The 15917-nt window shown below is 56.9% G+C and overlaps 1 protein-coding gene across 1 annotated transcript in view; it reads right to left on the bottom strand.

The window, feature by feature from the left end:
- LOC118632989 (contactin-3-like) overlaps window positions 1-15917 on the bottom strand; it is a 108109-nt gene that overhangs the window by 75528 nt on the left and 16664 nt on the right. Inside the window, exon 3 of the mRNA XM_036266330.1 lies at window positions 13875-14050. Within this exon, the coding sequence (XP_036122223.1) occupies window positions 13875-14050 (176 nt within the window). The remainder of the gene's footprint in view (window positions 1-13874; window positions 14051-15917) is intronic.

The following is a 15917-nucleotide window of genomic DNA, read 5'->3' as shown; positions in this document are numbered from 1 at the left end:
GTCTCTCCCTGACCTCGCCACAGGAAGGACACGGCAGAGGGACGGGACCGAGAATCAAATTAATTATGTTTCGATGAGGTTCTGAGTCTTTGGTGAATCACACCGCCGCAGCAGAGTTTAAATCTGAATTATTCATGTCGTCTTTTACAGGACTAATCTCTTTAATCATCTTTGCTCAATTAAGAAGAACACCGGCCATCATTTCTAACAGAGAGAAGAATAAAGACCACTGTGGCGGATGTCATCACGGGGAGCAGCGTCACGGGGAGACCCCAGGCCCCGCCCCGGGCGACGCTGGCTTCGTGGGGGGTGGCGGGCGGAGCCGTGACCCCGGGCCGCGCATCCTGAGGTCCTGCACGGAGCCCAGGCCGCCTGGCAGGCAGGAAGCTTCCAACAGCCTCTGCCCCTCCCCAAACGTAAGTCGGGTTGACCGACGTCATTTCCATCCTGACATTTACCCAGAGCCTGTGGCACTGCCCGCCGTCCTCCACACGTCCAGGAGCGTCGCCGCTTCTCCCCGGGAACAGTCACCACAGACGCCAACCCAGGACCCGGGCAGTTGTACCGCTGTCGCCGGGCAAGGCCAGGGTTTGAAAATCCCGGCCGCGTGACTGACGTGTTTCTCTAAAGAGCATGTTCAAGTACGTCTCTTACAAAAAAATTTTTTTTCCTTTATTGATTTTAGAGAAAGAGGAAGGAGAGGGAGAGAGAAACACCGATGAGAGGGAACATGGACTGGCCGCCTCCTGCACGCCCCCCACTGGGGATCCGCCCACCGCCTGCGCCTGGGCCTGGGCCTGACCGGGAATCGAACCCGTGACCTCCTGGTGCAGGGTCGACGCTCAGCCGCTGAGCCGCACCGGCCGGGCAAGAACGTCTTTATTTTTATAGTAAAGTGTTATAATCACAGGTCGTCCTGTGATCACTTAACAGCAAGAGAACCAACCGGGCGGAGCCCCCCCTTCGCCCTCTGAAAAGTGAGCGACCTCAGCCGGGAAGCTCAGGCTTTGGGGCGGCGGCAGCTGTGGGCTCGCAGGGGGGTGCTGGCGGGGAAGGGCTGGCCCCCCTTCGCCATGGACGAACGCTCAGGCCCAGGCTGGTTTGACGCCGTGTCAGGAAGGCTCCGGATGACGCAGTCACCAGACCACAGCAGAGAAGCCTCGGAAGCCTGCTCAGGGACAGGAAGAAGCCCCGGTCCGGGTGGCCCGTGAGCTGCGTGACTTTGGAAAAGCGATGTGATCAGTTCCCACCGATCCCCACACACGTGTGCACACATGGTCTTCCTGAAGCACGACTTACAAAAGAAACAGGCTGCAAAACGCCTACATGGGCTTCATGAGTCATGATAACGGCGGTGGGTCCCCTGGAGCCCTGGCTCCCGCCCGGCTGGGGCGGCTCAGTGGCTGAGCGTCGACCCTGCACCAAGAGGTCACGGGTTCAATTCCCGGTCAGGGCACAGGCCCAGGCTGTGGGCTCGATCCCCGACCGGTCGATGTTCTCTCTCATCGGTGTCTCTCTCTCCCTCTCCCTTCCTCTGTCTCTAAAGTCAATAAAGGGAAAAGGGCCACCGCATGTGCTCTGACAGGACATCCCCCGAGGGGAAGCAGTCACGCGGGACAGGCTGGTCCCCGGCTCTGCAGGACCCGCACCTGCAGGAGACACAGCGGCTGGGACACCTGGACGGGGTGGGAGGGGCCCCCCTTCCCTGTGCATCGATCCTTTATAATGACGTTCTAGCTGCTGAAAGAGCTCAGAGCAAGACAATTCGGCTAATGACTGGGCTCACAGGACCTGCCGCGCCCCCTGCCCAGGAGCCCCCGTGGTGGACGCTGGCGGGAAGGTGCTGCGGAGCCCGGACCAGCTCCCCGGGGGTCTCGGCGGCACTTCGGCGCCTGCTGCCTTCACGGGCTTGGAGCGAGGGGCACAGGCATGAACGTGAGGGTCCCTTTCCGAGCAGCGGGGACCTGTGCCCACCAAGGACGCGGGGGCAGGAGACGGGAGGGAAGCCGCCCCTTCTCCAGTGGGGGTCGGGCTGGGGAGGGCCTGAGTCACGGGGGTGGGGGGTGGCCGGCTGCTGAGCATTTCCGCCCCAGCGAGCCAGTGACCGGCAGCAGGGAGTGTAGCTGCAGCACCTTCGCTTTCAGCAGAAAGCCCACCGTTCCCGACTCCCTCGTAGCGACTTAGCCTACACGTGAGCACACACGTGGGCCCACTGCCTCCGGCTGAGACTCCGAAACGTCCCTCCGACAGGGACACCGCAAAGGACTAAGGGGCCACTCGGAGGACGATGACGCTGCTTCCACAGACCATGTACATCCACGTACCGCAACGGAAATTGTTCTGAAGAGCAGCGCACGCGGAGCTCGTGACATTTCTTCCACAGGTTTGCAACCCTCTGGTAAAGGTAGGGTTCAACTTACCATTGTCTTAGTGTTTGCTTTAATAGTGAAATGGCATGTTTAATAATGTTCTAAGCTAAGACGAACAGTGCAGTGGTTAACGGTTTCTTTTATTTCATTAGGAAAACCTGGTGTTGCCTAGCAACCTGTGATACACAAGATGATACGACGGACTTTGCGGGAAAAGTACGTGAAGTCACCACGTGGAGTAAAAGAGAAAACAATTAGAATGGGTTTTGATTGCTCGCCTTCATGTCCTCCACATGGGCAACAGTTTTCAGAACATAACTTCCCGCTAGAGCACAGACCCGCGCGGGGGTGGCCCTGACCTCACGCGTCACCTGGGCTCTGGGCTCAGGAGTCGCCTGCGCTCACCGCTCACCGGACTCAGCGTTCTCACCAGTGAAATGGGAAACAATGAGGACGACGTCACTGACCCCCCCCCAGGAGCACCCCCACCAAAACCCACCGCACAGGTGCGAACAATACCTGCAGTGGGGGGGGGGGGCGGACCATCCCTTCTACCCTCTTGCAATCATTCAGCCGAAGAAGAATGTTCCCTGACCCTCCGGACACGTCCTCAGACACGAGGGCTCGTCTGCGTTCAGCATTCACAACAGACGTCAGATGGAACAAGACTACACTGAACCGTCGACGCCGTGACTGGCTTCAGAAAACAGTTTGCACGGCTCGAAGGATAGATAATAAATGACGACAAACGCACGAGAAGCATCTAAGCAATTAAGAACATCAAAGTGGGGATTAAGAAACTACAAGAAAGGGAGGAACTGCTAGAAAGCTTCCTTACAGTCAGCTCACAAATTCCATTCTGCTTTTCTAACAGTTTTCAAGAAAACGGGCGTTTGGGCTGGGTGAATACTTCTCCACGTCCGGGAAGCTGTTTGTTTGTTGTGATCTTGATTCTGCAGGTGAAACACGACCGTGCCTGATACCAAGATCCAAAAGGGGTTCCCACTGGTTCCCCTCAGCGGACGGCGCCCCTCCCCACCTGCCGGGCGGGGGCCTGTCCCAGGTGCGCACAGGGCACCTTCTCTGCAGGCTGACGACCTTCCTCCGGGTTGACACATTTAACTAGCAGGGACACAGGTGTAAGCAAACGTGTCCCGGACACTCTGGGACAGATGGTCACCCTCACCGAATCCATCATAAACGTGGTTCTGAGAGCAGCTGGTGGTTGCGTGAGGTCCGGACACACAGCAGGCTCCCTGAGGAACATGCACCTTCTCGGTTTCTAATCAGAGGCTCCGAGAACCCAGAGCCATCGGATGCAGGAGCCCCGTGCCCAGGTCGCCCCCGTGCCCGGGCTGCTGGCAAACTGTCAGCCTGGCGGCCAAATCCTCCCATCGGTCTTTGTTCAGCCTGGGAGCTGAGAACAGTTTTTACACGTAGTTGAAAATAATCAGAGAAGAAGACTGTTCTCAGGACACGTGGAAATTACGTGAAGAGGAATGTCCAGTGCCCACAAATCAAGTTTCATGGGAACACGGCCACACCCAGTCGTCCCCACATTCCCCGAGGCTGCCCCCCTTCTGCAAAGGGGACGAGTCCCTGAGACCCTACGGCCTGCGGACAAGCCTGGTGTAGGAGCCGACAGGCTGCGGGGTCCCATTTCCAGACCTTCTGGAAAAGCCACGATTTGGGCCCAGCGAGATCCGTGGTCCCCAAAGGTAAGGAGCAGCAACGCTGACCACAAAGGGGCCGCAGTTACCACCGTGCACACCACAGAGCCACCCCCCCAGTGGTGTGACCCCAACCCCAGTAGCCGAGGGCGAGACCAGGCTGGTGTTTCCACGCCCCAGGCTGCGCAGCCCGACGGGACACGGCTCTCTGCGCAGGTCTGCGTTCTCCCAGCTGCAGAGCCCAGGTCCGCGCGCCTGTCTCCCAGCCCGCAGTCCACCGCGCTTACGTCACCGAACCCTCTCCCGACGTGGCCAATGTCCGCTCCTCACCGTCCACACCAACTAGACTCCGCGGGGCCCCCCACCCGCCCCTGCACCTGTATCAGGGTCTGTGAGCAGCGTTTCCTTCGTGGAGCTCACCCCGTTTTCTCATGTAGCCCTTGCGCACCCCAATGTTCTCCCAGGGCCAGGGCCTCACTGTCATCGCTCGTTCTGCTTCCCCGCCCCCCACCTGCCCCAGGTCTGGGGCTCTGTCCCTGTGTCTGTGCTCGTACATTTATGATCCATTTTACTTGTGTTAGAAGCATAGCTGACATACTATGAAACTCATTATAATGTGAGTTTCAGGCGAACGGCGTAATGTTTTCAGCGTTTATACACCGTACAAAGCCATCACCATGATGAGCTTCGCATCTGACTCTGTACAGAGTTATTACAATGCTACTAACTGTATTCCCTATGCCGAACGTGACCTGAAACCACACACACACACACACACACACACACTCAGAGAAACAATCCAATAGACCTTGCTGGGATTTGTTAGGAACTGCATTAAAACGACACGTCCATTTGGGAAGAACTGACGTGTCTAATATCCTGAGTCTTGCAATTTATGAACACAAAGCCCCCCCCCCCACTTATTTAGATGCTTTAATTAGCATTATACAATTTTCAGCATAAATATAATGTATGTACTTTGTAAAACCTGCATAAACCTATCTCATTTTCTTCGGAGCGACTGTAATTGTTATTACATTTGCCATTCTGGTTTTGAGCTGTCCATCTGTGATCACGTAAGAACATGGCCGTGGCCAGTGTGGCACGAAGGCTATCGACCTGCACACACAGGTGGCAGCACTGATTCTGGGCCAAGGCCGCACCTGGGTTGCAGGTTCGGTCCCGGCCTGGCTCGGAATGTGCCTTCCTGGGCTCAGAATGAGGGAAAGAGGTATGGAAGCGATGGGTTTCGTTCAGAGCAGAGCCGTCCTGACCGAGGCACTGAGGCCCAGTCTCCGAAGGCTGACGGGAATGAGAAGCCTCAACTTCGGTGTGGATGTGATGGTCCCTCTTAAAACAAAACAAAACAAAACAAAACAAAACAAAACAAAACAAAACAAAACAAAACAAAACAGTAGAAGAAATATCCTCAGGTGAGGATTAACAACAACAAACCCACAAAAACACATAAGGGTGATTGTGTTCGTGTGCTAAACTTGTGTGCTTTGACTTTGCTGAACTCACTCGGTTCTAGGAGATTTTTATAGCTTCGTGGGATTTTAGATGTATCAACTGCAAATATAGTTTTCTTTCTTGTTTCCCAATATAAATGCCTTTTATTTCTTTTCCTTGTCTTATTGCAATGGCAACAGTTTCCAGCACTGTGTTCAATAACAGAAGTGAGAATACACCTCCCTGCTTTATTTCTGGTCTTATGGGAAAACCGTTCAGTCTCTCACCAAGAAATATGACGTTAGCGTGGTTGAGATGTGGTCACCGAGTGGAGGTAAAGACCTTGGGTTCCTAACTGGATGAGGGATTCTATGTACAGGTGTTGCTGTTCTTTCTGTGCACTGACACGATCGTAGGATTTTTCTTGTGTAGCCTGCAGGGATGATGTTTACACCGACTGATCCCGTCCCTTCCACCACTGAGGGTATGAGCCCAGATGAGGCCCTTCACCCGGCCCCACCGGCTCCGATCCCAACTTCCAGCCTCCAGAACTGCAGGAGGCGAATCTCTGTTGTGATGAGGTACCCAGTCTGTGGCCATGAACTCTTGGTCCAACATGATTTTGCTTCCCTGGTATTTTCCCTCCTCTTCCTCCTGGGTTTTCTTTTACTTTATGTGATTCCTTTGTTGAACAGAATCAGCCCTGTCCCTGTTGACTTGATGCCGGCCTGGCTGAGGTCACTGTGTCTCTGTGGCTGCTGCTGACTCGAACGTCTACCCTCTAAATGGACAGCGTGACCCGGGGCTTGAGCAGCATCGAGTCATCATGTGTCCATTTATCTCGGTTACTTTGGTTACTGTTAGTCACAGGTGGTGCCAACTACTTTGTGTGTGACGTAGGAAAGCCCCCCGCGCAGGCCTGCGCGTCTTCCCCGAGCACAGTCGTCACGGTTCGAGGAACCGCCACAAAGGCCGTGCCAGGAGGGGCTGGGTCTCCTCACTGTCTGCACCTGGCGAGCAGGCCTGTGTGGGGCCCTCGTGAGTGTGCACAGAGCTTCACGCCCATGGACACTGGTGATGACAGGCACCTCGACACGGGCAGACGCGGATCCCGGCTGTGAGGACATGTGGGGGCGAGAGCCGGCTCTGGGGGGCACGGGCAGCGGGCAGGGGACAGAGGCGCTTGACATGGACTCCGGTGCTTTGTCATTAGGAAGCCAAGGCCCTTCTCCAGGCCACTGTGAGGAACAACTTGGGTTCAGTTGTCCTACACGAGACGGCAAAGGAGCCCACACGTCCTGCAGGCGCACCTCTCCGCAGGGACAGGACAATACTGGAAACACCTCCGGGGGACCCCTGTCTGGCCATTTCCCGGCAGTCCGTGGAGGACACCCAGAGCACACGTCTCATGCCGCTTTGTCCCGGTCAGCCGAGGGCCGCGTCTCTGCCCACAGCTTCTCTGGCCCCTAATGAGGTGATGCTGTTGTCTGAGTAGCTCTCCGACCCGCCCGCCAGCCTCCTGGGTTGATCCACACGGCACAGGGCCGGGAGCCGCACCCGCTGGCCGATCCCACCGCCTGTCAGTCGGCCAGGACGGGCAGGAGTCGGGCTCCAGACGGAGAGGGAAGCGGGGATCAGAGACACCGCCCCCTGAGGGCTCCTCTGAACCCCAATCCAGCTGTGACTACAGAAATGCCCCACGCTTTGGGGACAGAAGGTGAGCATCTCCTCTGGGGCTGCAGCCTGAGACCTGAGTCTCGATCACTCGGTGCTGACGCAGGGCAGAGCCAGGGGCTGAGCAGACACAGAAAGAGGGAGAACAGGTGAGGGGGAGCCGGGCATGTGGACGGAGGGAGGAGGGGGCAGTGTGGACGGAGGGAGCCGGGCAGTGTGGACGGAGGGGGGGGGAGCCGGGCATGTGGACGGAGGGAAAGGGGAGCAGTGTGGACGGAGGGAGGAGGGGGCAGTGTGGACAGAGGGAGGGGGGAGCTGGGCAGTGTGGACGGAGGGAGATGAGGTCCCGGCAAGTGTGTGTGTCTGTCAGTGTCCCTGGCACTGGATTCCTGAGCGGAAGTCAGGACGTGGTCAGACAAAGGGATTCCATCGCCGACACCACCAGAACCTGGTGTCGGGAGAAGCGTGAGGACAAGACGAGCAACAAGCCCGTTGACAGTTGAGAGACAGAGACATACAACGGGGGCCCCGCTGTGCATACCGACAGGGACACTGACCTTGGGGGCAGGACCCGAGAACGTGGGAACTGTCTTACCATCCACACCTGTTCTCAGGGGAGCCTGAGGCCCGGCTCAGTTTTCCTGCAGGAAAAGTCGTCTGAAGGTCGCGGGCTGAGAGGGACTTTTCATGACAAGTTGTGGTTTCGTGGACGCCCTGGAGCTAACTGCAAATTTCTAGGAAACATGTTCAACATATGCGACAAAAACCAACTTAATAATTTGCAAAGGGGGTCACTCTAGAACTTTTGAACTTGATGATCAAGGAATCACAATCGAGATACTAGGAACAGCAAAGATACGCGAAGGAAATGACGCACGTGTCGACCTCGGGTTGCCGGGCAGAAAGCAGATCTGGGGAGTGAGCACTGACAGGTACCGACGAGGACACGCACGCGATCCCCGCAGGAAAGTACCATCAGTGACTCTACCAAATCTAATAGCTTAGCTGATGACACGTTCTATTTCACAAAACACCATCCTTGGAGATTCTGAAATTAAAGTCCGGAGGTGTAATTTATACCAAACTGAATTTTTTAAAAAGATGCACTCTACCCCCGTGGAGAATATTCTTTGCTTATCGCAGGATTAGGCACACGATTCGCAAAAAGAAAAACAAAACCGGCGAAGTCAGCAGGTACCTTGCAAATCAAATCTTTCTAAACCTCACAAACAGGAGACATCTGATCAAACGCAGAATTATGAAAAGACACACAGCGAAATACGCGTTCCTACGAGCTATTTTTACTTTTAAGAACATAAGTGCAAATTGAACAGAAACAAGGAGGCGGCAACGAGAGGGAGAGATAATCCTCCGAAAGGTGTCATTACTCTGAAATTACAGGATCTCAGGTATGATTTTAAAGACAGTTTCCAACATTTGCAAGAGAAGCAGCACGGGCCTTAAACCGCGCCTGGTCGAACAGGTGCACCGTGATGAGGACTGAGTCTCGTCAACAAGCTGCGCAGAGCAGACGGCGGCCCCGGAGCACGCCAGGTCCCCGTGCAAGTCCACGCACAGAGCCCACAGAGCCGTCTCCCGGAAGCCCGGGGCTGAGTTCAGTCTCGGCTGTGCCCAGGCCTCCGGTTGTATCCTTGGACATCGCCCAGCACTGCCCACGCCCCAGGAGAGACCTTCTCTTGCCGACAAGCCGCACGGTTCCGCTGCAGACAGACAGCCCGCCGGGTAGACGTCTTCGGAGGGGACACGCCTCCTCCCCACGGAGCCGCGGAGAAGACACGAGCCCCCAGGAACCAGAGAGGGAGCCGCACAGACAGCAGGCAGGTGACTCGACGCAAGAACCTTCTGGAGGTTCGGGGAGGCCGACGGGTCCCCTGAGGAGCATCCCTCTACTCCCAGGAGGGCAGGCGGGGGCAGAGGAGGGGCAGGTGCGGACGAGAGCCGCCCAGAGGGCCCCCGGGTAGGGCCGCCGGCCGCCTCCGGCGTTTCTGCGTCTCTGGACACTGGACTCCGATGAGGCAGGTTCCTGGGACTTACTTTCACGTAACTGCACTCGACTTGAAAGGGTCCCGCTCAGCTTCCCAAGCGCTCTCCTCGCGTCCCGACGAGACGCACAACCTGCTCTGCGCACAGGGCCCCGCACAGGAGCCCAGGCGAACGTCACCGCTGTCGCGAGCCAGTCCTGGGGTCTCGCGGTTCCCCGGGACCGAGCACAGAGCGAGACGGAAGGGAGCTGACACCCAGTCCAGGCGTAAGGGCAAAGACCTGAACTCTTCTCAGTAAAGAGCTGAAACGTGCGCTCGGCAGGAGACCACAACTATTTCCGGAGGCTCAGGACTCACACCAGTGTCAGCGCCACCAGGAGCCGACGCAGCGAGGCTAACGCCACGGCCAGCGATGGGCCCAGGCCGGCGCCAGGCGACATCCCGACGCCAGCACCCAAGGAGCCTGCACCCGGGGCCGACGAGCTAACTGATGACCCCCCGTCAGCTCCCACCAACGGGGCGAGAGGAAGGCACAGCCTCAGAGATGCCCACTGAATGGTCTCGGGGTCTCCGGGAACCGCCGTCTCAACACAGAAACGGGTTTGCAGACGGCCTGGGGCACCCCTGGGGCACCCCCGGGGCTGTCACCGGCAGGGCCCCTCCCAGTGCTCAGCGTCCGCACCCAGGCCGAGCCCCCCACAGGCAGGGTCACGGGTCAGTCTGCACAATGAGTGACGTCTCACAGGGCCTCCAGGCCCACGTTCTGCTGTTCGAGGAGCATCCCGGGGACGGGACAGGCGAGAGACTCCAAAGGCCACCTCACTCCAACACTGGACCAGTCTCAACGCAGAAGGTGACAAGTGACAAGGGGTCCCAATCTGTCAGCTGTCTCCAAATCTCCAAGTTGCCCGGACAGGAAAACCAGCCTTGTTCTGTCCAGCTCCACCTGCACACGCGGACTCGCCAGGGACGGCAGGACAGGACTGCGGTGCCCACACTGAATAAAGCTGCCGGGGCAGGGCGGGTCACAGCCAGGACCGGAACCTTGGTCCGGGACACAGCACCTTGGAGCCAGGCCCACTGGGGCGTCCCGGGGTGAGGTGCCCCCTGCAGTCCATCCACCACAGAAGACGTGACGGGCGGCATCGAGACCTCGTGGGACGCACAGGAAGTAGGGGACACTCGCAGTTCCTGACACAGGCCGCGCACACAGGACGCACTGTGCGTTCTTACAACTCGGCGATGAGAAGGCAAACCAGCCAATGAAAGACGGGCAAGGACGAGGCTCCCAGTCCAGTCGGCCTCGGTCCAGCTCGCACCCGGGTGTCCATGCAAGGGTGCCCTGGGGTGGACACTGTGTCCATGTGCCTCTCGGAGGGGACGGCCCGGCAGGACTCCCCCTCCCTGGCTGCCCGTCCACAGGGAGCCCCGCAGAGCCTGGAGAACGGGGTGGACCCAGAGGGGACTCCGGTTCGGATCCTCACCAATGGGATCTGCTCAGCCAACCATCCCCCCAAAACGCAGAGCCTGAAATAACAATGTCATGGGATGACTGTCTTAAGACATCTGCAGCGACGTTACAAAACAGTCCATTTTTGTGGTTACAAAGGTGAACCACAAATCTATTCCACTTACACGGAGAAGCATAAAACAGACTGAGAAGTCACAGAAACGTTTACTTCTAGCTCGGCCGGTGTGGCTCAGTGGCCTGAGCGTCGGCCCAGGGACTGAGAGGTCTGGGTTCGATTCCCGGTCAGGACACGTGCCCGGGGTGTGGGCTCGATCCCTAGTGGGGGGCGTGCAGGGGGCAGCTGATGGGTGTTTCTCTCTCTCTTTTCCTCTCTCTCTAAAAACATCAATAACACATTTTTTATTTACAAGAAGTTGACTTCCATACAATCTTAGTTTTAAAAAGCGCAACCTTCCTATGTGACTAGGTTGAAAAGTATTGGGTCCGACTAAAACGTGTTGTTTTTTAATTCGGACACGGCACCGGTGCCCTGGCGCAGAGGTAGGTTTCTGTTGTCAGCGGAATGGTTTCCAGCCCACCAGGGGGAGGCAGCTTCGAGCCTCATCGAGGTCACGTGTCCAGAGACGAGCGGCCCACGTCGGCCCCTGCCCATGGTGACGGAGTGTGCGCCGGTCCATCCTGGCCGTGCTCCTGTGCGGGTATCGGCTCGGCTCTGGGCCGCGCCTTCCCGCCCCGGCACCTGCTCACTCCTCAGGCTGCCTCTCTCACCTCCTAGTGCACTTTCAAATGTTTGTTCCTTTGCTGATCTCAGAGAGAGAGGAAGGGAGAGGGAGATGGAAACATCGACGAGAGAGAACATCGACGGGCCGCCTCCTGCACGCCCCCCACTGGGGATCAGCCCCAACCTGGGCCTGTGTCCTGACTGGGAATCGAACCCACGACCTCTTGGTGCAGGGTCGACGCTCACCCTGAGCAACACCGGCTGGACTCCCAATGTGCGTTTACAGATGACGGCCATGCCCCGCCCCCAGGGACCGTGTCCGAGACCCCCGTGGAGCTGGGCACAGTCCGCGCTGGACACTTACACACCACCTCCTGCACACACGCACTCACCTCCGCTCAGAGGGGCGCGTTCCGGCTCCCTTCCGGGCACATCCGATTCCGGCTGCGCGGCTGCTGAGTTTGGGGCCATCACAGTGAAATCCGGGGGGACACAGCACCGTGATGCCCGCCCAGCCCAGAGGTCGGGCGGGTAGCCCACACGGCACAAGGGACTGCCCGGCAGGTGTTCAGCGAGAATGTGATGAACCGAGGAGTCAGGTCCCGGTGGGACCGAGAGAGACACACGAGAGGTCACCACGCGCCACAGAACAGCGAACCATCTGGAAGTTTCCATCTGATGTGTTCCGACTGCAGCTGAGGGTGGTGATGGAAACGTGGACCAGGGGCAGGCTACTGGGTTCTGAGGAAAGGGAGGGTGTGACCTCTCTGTGGGTGGAGGAAAAGGGACCTTTGCAGGCAACACAGTCCGTTTCTTTCGTCTCTCTTTTTTTTTTTTTAGCACATGAATGTGGTTTATTTATTCTTATGTTTGGTCTCTATCCTTTAATTAATTAATTTATTTTTGCTGCAGGTGTTTCTTCCCCCCCATGGACACCCTCCTCCTCCTGCCCCTCCCCCAGCACTGCTGTCTGTGTCCATGGGTCGCGCTGATGTGCACGTTCTGCGGTTCACCTCTTCCCTCCTCCTGCCCCTCCTCTGAGGGTGGTCAGTCTGCACCCCACTTCCATGTCTCTGGATCTAGTTTGTCCGTCAGCTTATTTTGTTCATTATAGTCCACAAACAAGTGAGATCATGTGGTATTTGTCTTTCTCTGTTTGGCTTGTCTCACTTAGGATGATACTTTCCAGGTCCCTCCATGTCGTCTCAAAGGATAAGAGATCTTTCTTTCTTACAGCTGCATAGGACTCCATTGTGTACATGTACCACAGCTTTTTATCCATTCGTCTACTGATGGACACTTGGGCTGTTTCCAGATCTTAGCTATTGTAAATAGTGCTGCTCTGAACATGGGGGTACATATATTCTTCCTGATGGTGTTTCAGGCTCCTACACTAAAGACTACAGAATGGACAGCGGCTCCTGACCATGCCCTTCATGTTAACGAATCAGCGCTTGGATCCCGTGAGGTGTCTTTCAGCAGAAACACCCGTACGCCAGGGCCGGTGGGCACGTCCTCGGCACAGCTGCAGGAGCCTCGCTGCCCCGCGTCCCTGGCCGAGGCTGGGGTGTGAGCAGTGACATCACAGGCACAGCTACTGCGAAATGAAACACGACGGCACCCGGGCGCCCACTGGCCCAGGGAATAACACAAAGGGGTCTGTTATAGGGGTGAACCCACTCCTGTTTCCACGCGGACATTTAGGGTCTGTCTCGTGGTGAACGGGTTCGAGGAGGCACCGCTGAGCGCAGCACAGCCGGTGGGCGGAGGGACAGAGAGCCCTGTCCAGTGACACCACTTCCTCCCCTCTGCCCCTGCCCCCTGCCCGCAGCGACGACCTCGGACCCGGCACTGCAGTCCTGAGCCCCTCTGAGGCAGGGCTGCACCCCACGTGGTCGCCCAGGTCTGGCTGACCCGGCCCCTCGGTGTGGGGAGCACGGGGTCACTGGGAGCAGAGGTCACAGCGTCACGTTCTTTCTCAGTGTCTTTGCTCCTCAGTATTTTCAGATCTGCCCCCTGCGACCCTCCAGCAGCGTCGCTGCAGAGCAAGGACCCAGCTGACGACCGGGTCACGTCCTGGTTGGTCCTCGTGCCAGAGCCCAGCACAGGGCTGCCGCTCGACACCCTGCTCGGCCGGGCTGTCTGCCCTGGAGCAAACCCTCCACAACAGCGACACGAGACATACACATGTGCAGGCACACACACAGACATACACACACAGACATACACGGACACACACAGACATACACAGACACACAGACACACACACACAGAGATACACACACAGAGACACAGAGACACACAGACACACACACAGATACACACAGACACAGACACACAGACACTGAGCTCTGACGTGCACAGAGACACACACACACGCAGACACACTGACATCGTAAACGCTGCCTCAATCTAATCACTGACTCAGTAAAATCACGAGCTGCTTCTGAAACCCAAAGCGCCCACACTCACTGCGAGCGGCTGGACTCCAGACGCCGTGTGGACAGAACTTACAGGCAAACTGGAGCCGGGCTTCTCCGCTGACGATGGTCCCGAGCGCGTTGGTCGCGAAGCACTGGTAGGCGCCCGCGTCCCGCTCCCGGCGGGGGCTCAGGAGCACCAGGCTCCCCCGGCTCAGCCGGTACCGGGGCTCCGCGCTGGGGTCCAGGTCGCTCCCGTTCAGCTGCCATCTGCAGGGAGTCAAGGAGACGTCTCTGAGCCAGCCCTGCACACCCGCCGCCGACACGTCTGACAAACCCCGGGAGGCACACGCTGCTCCGGTGCCTCCTGACTGGAGGCCGACCCTGCCCGGTTCCCCACCAGCACCGCAGTGACGGTGCCGCAGCCAGAAGGTGAAGGCCCCTCGGGACCCCCTGGAGGCGAGGAGGACTTCCTCTGTTCACGGGGGACTGGCTGGTCTGGGAAGCGCAGAGGGGGCAGCGGGCCCCATGCTGGCAGGTGCGGGAACTCGCAAGTTTCTGTGATTTGCCCCGACCGGCGGGCACATGTAAGACATCAGCTGGGGGAGCGCTCGGCCGTCCATCCCCACCTGCCTGGTGAACCCCTGTCCCCGAGGCCCTCGGCCTCCTCAGCGTCACAGTGCTGTCTGCTCAACCGCACCCCGTGGGAAATGACCCTGAATGCCACCCGGGGGGTCGGACCAGAAAAGGCAGGAACCCCAGGGCCGCACTGACCAATGCGAAGCCACAGGACAGAAAGGAAAACGAGAGAAGTTGCTTGTGAAGCAAAGGTGTTCTCCCAGGAGCGCCCGGGGTTGTGGACATGGACACCTCAAGGTAGAGCCCCCCTTTAAAAACTCACCCGGGGCCCACAACCCCCGAACACACCACCGTACAGACCAAGCCTCCCACCTCCTGGAAGACTAAATTCTAAGGATAAGGTCGCACGGCGACCTGGTCTCTAGATGTTGGCATGCGACATCAAGCATCTTCCCGGCGCTTTGTGACAATTCCGAGAACATGGGTCATGATGCCCATTTCCTAAGTGAGGGTCTCAGCAAAGCAGCTGAGGGAGCGGGGAACTGTCCCCCTTCAACTCTAGCTGCGTGCTTCCGCCACGTCACAGGCCACCGAACGCTGTCTCATTAACCTCTGAGATATTTAACCTGCACATTTGTGTACCGTGGAAACACACAGAGACATAAAATGTGAACGTTACCCCAAGTGCATGTGCTGAGGTTAAACAGAATATTATACAGCTGCGAAGATGTGATCTTCTGTAAACATGAGAAAGTCTCACAAACCATGGTTAATAACAGGCAAATTAAAATGCACACTTTGATCCTGTCTATATCAAGTTTTAAAATACATAAAGTCATAATAGGACTGTTCTGAACAGATTTTTGATGTGTAAACTTAAGGCACTTGAAACTCTCACGGAGAGAAGTGGACTGTGATGAAGGGCAAACGCTGGGAAATTTAGCTTAGTTGGTCTTATTTCTTAAAGACAGCCGTGGTGATGGGAAGGTTCCTCGTTAGACTTGATTTGCATGCATGTCGTGGTCTACATCTGGGGTAGCGCACAGGTCAACTCGAGGGACGGAGACTACGGGGCATGAACGAATTCAAACATTCAGTCCCCGGTGCTCACAAGACACGCACCATTTGCTCCCTTTTAAAAACAAAAATTCCTTGATTTGTCTTTCTTCATTCACATGTAGGTCTAGGTCTGACGCAACATTTATCCTGAGAGACCAAATTAAAACTAAGGAAAACTACTGGGAGCCCCAACTCTTCTTTTCTTTTTACTTAAAAGAACAAAAGCACCAACACAGAACAGAACGAGCTGTGACCACCCGAGCTTGCAGAACGTGTTGGTTAGTTTGCTTGTTTGTTTTGTTTTCTCGGTTCACACAGCGACGTTCTCACGATCCTCCCCAGGACAAGTCTGTATTTTCAGGAACATTTTGGGTCATCTTCTACTTTAACTCTAATTCTGCCCTTAGAGTTTTGAATTCAAACCATAAACATGCATTAACCCTTTCTTGTCTTATTTCTCCCCAAATCCTAGACCTGCAGGACTCAGAGGAGGAAGTGA

Source organism: Molossus molossus, unplaced genomic scaffold (genome assembly GCF_014108415.1).
Source record: "Molossus molossus isolate mMolMol1 unplaced genomic scaffold, mMolMol1.p scaffold_m16_p_18, whole genome shotgun sequence".
Classification (NCBI taxonomy): Eukaryota; Metazoa; Chordata; class Mammalia; order Chiroptera; family Molossidae; genus Molossus; species Molossus molossus.
The sequence above is the reverse complement of the archived record's forward strand: the minus strand, read 5'-3'. Positions and strand labels throughout refer to the sequence as shown.